Source organism: Malania oleifera, chromosome 13 (genome assembly GCF_029873635.1).
Source record: "Malania oleifera isolate guangnan ecotype guangnan chromosome 13, ASM2987363v1, whole genome shotgun sequence".
Lineage (NCBI taxonomy): Eukaryota > Viridiplantae > Streptophyta > Magnoliopsida > Santalales > Ximeniaceae > Malania > Malania oleifera.
The window spans coordinates 45,144,475-45,149,258 of NC_080429.1; the positions used below are offsets into that span (position 1 = coordinate 45,144,475).

At 36.8% G+C, this 4,784-nt stretch overlaps 1 protein-coding gene across 1 annotated transcript; it reads right to left on the minus strand.

Moving 5' to 3' along the window:
- Positions 1-1,315: 1,315 nt before the first annotated feature.
- LOC131146815 (protein NRT1/ PTR FAMILY 2.8) lies at positions 1,316-3,979 on the minus strand. Its single transcript, XM_058096608.1, has 3 exons — positions 3,763-3,979; positions 3,421-3,638; positions 1,316-2,914 (listed from the first exon to the last, which is right to left on the minus strand). The coding sequence occupies exons 1-3, from the start codon at positions 3,869-3,871 to the stop codon at positions 1,448-1,450; spliced, it is 1,794 nt and encodes a 597-aa protein (XP_057952591.1). The 5' UTR covers positions 3,872-3,979; the 3' UTR covers positions 1,316-1,447.
- Between the last annotated feature and the right edge of the window lie 805 nt (positions 3,980-4,784).

Consider the following 4,784-nt stretch of genomic DNA (forward strand, 5'->3'; position numbering starts at 1 on the left):
CTTATGCAAATAAGGCTTATACATATTAAAATCTTATAGATTGATACTTTAGGTCCATAATATTAATATAGTGATTACTTATTATAAGAGTTATTAATTTCATACTCTAAAAACGTCGGATATTTATTTAATCCGAATTTTATAAAATTGACTACGTAAGTTGATAATTTCTAACATTGAAGGCATCCAAGTTACCACTTGATTGTATATATTACAAACTGAATAAGCTTCTATTCATTTGTCTATTTTACAATCAAGCAATCGCACATCTATTTGGGTTTCAATCAGATATACAAGTGTCATGCTATCTGATACACATTAATGGTAGAAACAACTCTTTATAATAATATAATTTTTAACCTAAAATCCATTAGGTTATGCAGTGAAGGAGCACTATGTAGTCAAAGGAGCACTATGGTAGAAACAACTTTTTATAATAATATAATTTTTTCCTTTTATTTTAATTTTTTTATTTTTGGTTTATTGAAGACTCACATTGGAGTTAGGTTATATAATACGGGAAGTAGTCCCATACCCCTTCCAACTCTCAAAATCAAACTTAGACTGCAATATTAAAATAACGAATTTTAACTATTACGATGTCCTTTAAAAGTCATAAAGATTCGATTCCTCTCATGCACTCTATCTCTCTCTTACAAGTATATTAATCATGTGATACTGTCACAATTTTTAATAAAAAGGTTCAAAAGTCAAAAATAGTATGTCTTTAAAAGGTAGTTTTCGGAAAAATCGTTAGTAAATTTGGAACAACTATTTTTTTTTTTTCATTTTGTTTTTGTTCTTATTTTGAATTTATTAGAAATTGAAATTTAGTAAAATCTTCATTAAGAATAATTAACTCTATGTTTTGTATAGAAGAATGGAGTGGAATCGAATGAAAGGAAATCAAATTTATTATTTGATTTCTTAATTTTTTCCATTCAAAATTTCTTATGATCCAATAGATACTACATTGATACTACAAACCAAATATAATGTAAGTGTTTGATACTATATGATATATAATCCTTGTTTATTTATTGTGCATGAACTTTTTTGGTTGGACGAAAATAGGAAAGAATAAGAATACTTGTAAAAAGCATTAGATGATGGATCTATAAAAGCTAATTGACAAAAACCCAAACTATGAGAGCTGAAATCTGCCCTGACAATTTTTCTCATTCAATTTTTGCTTTGAACATATTAGCCCAATATCAATAGCTAATTGAGAGAAACCCAAACTATGAGAGTTGAACTCTGCCCTGAAAATTTTTCTCGTTCAATTTTTGCTTTGAAAATATTAGCCCAATATCAATTTGAATCTCGAAAGATAATTTTAAATGAGGAAAATTTGCATTACAGTGAAACTTGCATAATAGCAGAGAATTAGATAAATGTATATTAGCACATGATCAACACCATAAAGGAATAATAGCCTCATTTACAGTCAACTTTTTGTCATATCCATGCCCTCTTCCTTGTCTTGATCAGTTCTCCCACTCACCTTTTCTTCTACCTCCACACTTCTGCTTAACAAATCACGGCTTGCAAAGAAATTGAAGTACAGGAAATTGAGCACTCCAAAAGCAGCAATGGTGTAGTAGTAGTACTCGAGCCTCCCGTTGTTGAGGTCCCGATCGCCCACCCATGCCGATCGCCCATTCGTCCCACTTAATCCCCGTATAATTGATGCAAGAACGGAGCTCAGGTAGCTGGCAACGGACAGGCTGAGGAAGAAGATTGCCCCGGCAATAGTCCTCATGCTTTCAGGCATTTGTGTACTCAAGAATTCCATTATTGCAACTGCAGCAAATGCTTCGGTTAGCCCTGATAAAACAAGTTGTGGAAGCAGCAGCGCAACGCTTAAGGGTGAGACGAAGGATTGAAGTCTTAAAGCTGAGTCTCGCCTCCTTTTCTCGACAACCCCAGCCACCAACATGCACAAAATGGACATCACAATGCCGATCTTAATCCGTGCCTGCATTGACAATCGCAGGTTCCTCTTGTCTTTCTTCGTCTTTTTGGTTAAAGGAATGTACACCCGCTCGTAGATTAAAATCCATGTTGAAAGCGCGATCATCGATGTGAGGTTCATCCAAGCCGGGGGGATACTGAAATGGGGTCCAATTGATTTGTTCATTTGAATTGCCTGAAGGATTCCATAAGTGTTTTGCTGGTCCATGACGATGAAACAAGCAATTCCGGATAACCAAACTGGCACAATTCCTAGGAAGCACTTGAGCTGTTCCACTTGTTGTACACTGCAGAGTCTCCATCCATCCTCGGGCTTTCCTTGGGGGTCTAGTTGGCTCGGATCAGTGATCAAGGCAGCCTTGTCCAGCCACTTGAACCTTTCGGTACGGGCAAGCTTGGATCCGCTACATTGATCTTCTTGAAATTGGGAATTGTATAACCGAGGCTCGTAGCAACTCGCAGCTGGCACGAGGGTTGGTCCACTTTTACGATAGGCAGCTACGATCACCTTTGCCATGTCTACAAATATGCTTCCTTGTGGAACTTTGCAGATGTAGGTTTGTTTGCCAAGCAAGAAAATGAGTATTGACATGAAAAGGCAAGCAGTTGGAATAGCGAAACCCAAAACCCAGCTGATATTGTTTTGGACAAAAACCACACCAGTGAGGGCTATCAACAGCATGATCGTAAAGGAGAAATACCACCAATTGAAGAAGCTCTCAAGCTGTTTCTTTCCCTTTTCAGTTGTGGTGTCGAGTTGATCGGCACCAAAGGCGATGTTGCAGGGTCGAATGCCACCAGCCCCCACTGCTAGCAATCCGAGACCAGCAAAGAGAATGCCGAGTTGCCAGATTTGGGGCTGAAGGCAAAGAGATTGCGCAGTGCAAATTGGGGGTCTTAGTTGAGGTATCCCTGCAGTGAGAGTAACAATCCCCATGCCCTATTAACAAATCAACATTGTTCTCATCATATACCCAATTTGAGGTTTTGACATTTTGATCCTTTAAATTCTGAATAATGGGTCTTACAATCTGCATGAATTTCACATGCAATTTTTCACAACTCTATGCTATTAAAAGCTTAAAATCAAGAACAAAAACAGAACAAAGACAAAACACAAATTCCAAAAAATGGCCCATTTGCCTCTTCTCAAGTTCATGTTGGTTCAAGTTGATTTGTCTTCCTTTTGAAAACAAATTTTCCGCATATTATGGATCAAATTCAGGTGCAAATCATTAAGACAGTTAAAAAAAAAGACCCTTCTAGCTTTACTGCATCAATTGACCAGGTCATGGGTTTTAACTCGAGCTGTGTTTGTGAGAAAATGCAGGAAACTTTTTCTTAGGAAAAAAACCTTCGAATAATTCATTTTGCAAATTAAAAGCATGCGAATAAATATACTACACAAAATTCACGAGATTTTGATCAACAATTGAAGAATTCTACCAGGAAAGAGGCTATGGAGCCAAATAGGAGAGTCTGGAATCTGCCCAGGTAAGTGTCGGAGATGAAGGCGCCGGCCAACGGCGCGATGTTGGAGCAGCCGGACCAAATATTCACCACATTAACCAAAAGCATACCGCCCATGTTGTATTGTGTGTTCAGATACACCGTCAGGTTGGCTATCAAACTCATCGACGCCAATTTCTCGAACGACTCATTCCCTTTGAACCCAAAACACAAACCAGAAACAAAATCAAAACCAAAACAAAAACAAATCAAACAAAACATACAACAATCAAAACATTCCTGCAAATTATAAATGAATTGTGTTACGCACGTACGTACCCAAGATGTATTTTATTGCTTTCCATCCGCCAGCTTGTCGTGGAAGCTGAGGTTGAGGTTCGGGAGATCTCTCATGGAGCATTGAAAAAGAATGGCTTCCGTCTTCCATCTCGATCTGTGCCTCTGCCTCTACATATCGGATCCGTGTCCCTGGCCGGCCACTTTCTCCTTAGTTCTTCTTGTGTTTTTATTTGCAGTACGCAGTACGTCCTGAGACAGCGCCAACTTGATGGCTTATTATGGCTGATTAGCTGCCATGGAAAAGAGACAAGCTGTAGCATTTTTTGTTGCATGCATATGTATTTACGTATTTATTTTTTGTTTGATTTTGTTTTAAGTGAAAACCAGAATATTGTTGTCGAGTTACACGGTGTCAATTTTTTATATTTACCAAGCAACAAATTTGTTAATTATACCTAGACAACCTTGTGTCCCAAATTTGCATCTTATGTTCAGAATAGACACAAGAATAGATCTGACACCTCAAAGGTTGAAATTCACATGGATGTGAAAATAAAAGTTACCGCATAAACACTTAAATATTTTTTTTCAATTGCATATTTTTTTACCTTAAACTTCCAAAAAAAATCATTAAAATACATCAACTAGCATTTTTAGATGCATGGATTTGAAATTTACTTGGATTTCTATATAATTTTAAATTTGGGGTTTCGCTAGACTATAGAACAAAAATGGTTTCTTTTAGAAATCCAAATCTATTACTTGGATCAACTTAGTATTCACTATGAATTTTAGTATGTGAAATTTAATTTCAAATCATGTCTTGTACACACACGCGCACGTTGTCACGGTTCGATTATTTTCACACCATTGTGAAAGGGTCGTGCGGTGCTAGCTAAAGCATTCTTGCTTAACTAGCCAACCTATCATTTACCAACATTCATCCACGAAATACTTTCATTAGCATTTAATCAAATGGTAGCGGAAACAGTAAACAATCATGTAAGTAGTGGCACATAAGCAGTAAACATTGAAACTACGTAATTCAATAACAACACATC

Excerpts from the sequence above, each read along its gene's own strand:
- LOC131146815 (XM_058096608.1), bottom strand. The coding sequence starts at position 3,871 with ATGGAAGACGGAAGCCATTCTTTTTCAATGCTCCATGAGAGATCTCCC. Across the intron at positions 3,639-3,762 it reads AGCAATAAAATACATCTTGG|GGAATGAGTCGTTCGAGAAA; the intron begins GTACGTACGTGC and ends TTGGGTTCAAAG. Across the intron at positions 2,915-3,420 it reads GCTCCATAGCCTCTTTCCTG|GGCATGGGGATTGTTACTCT; the intron begins GTAGAATTCTTC and ends ATTTGTTAATAG.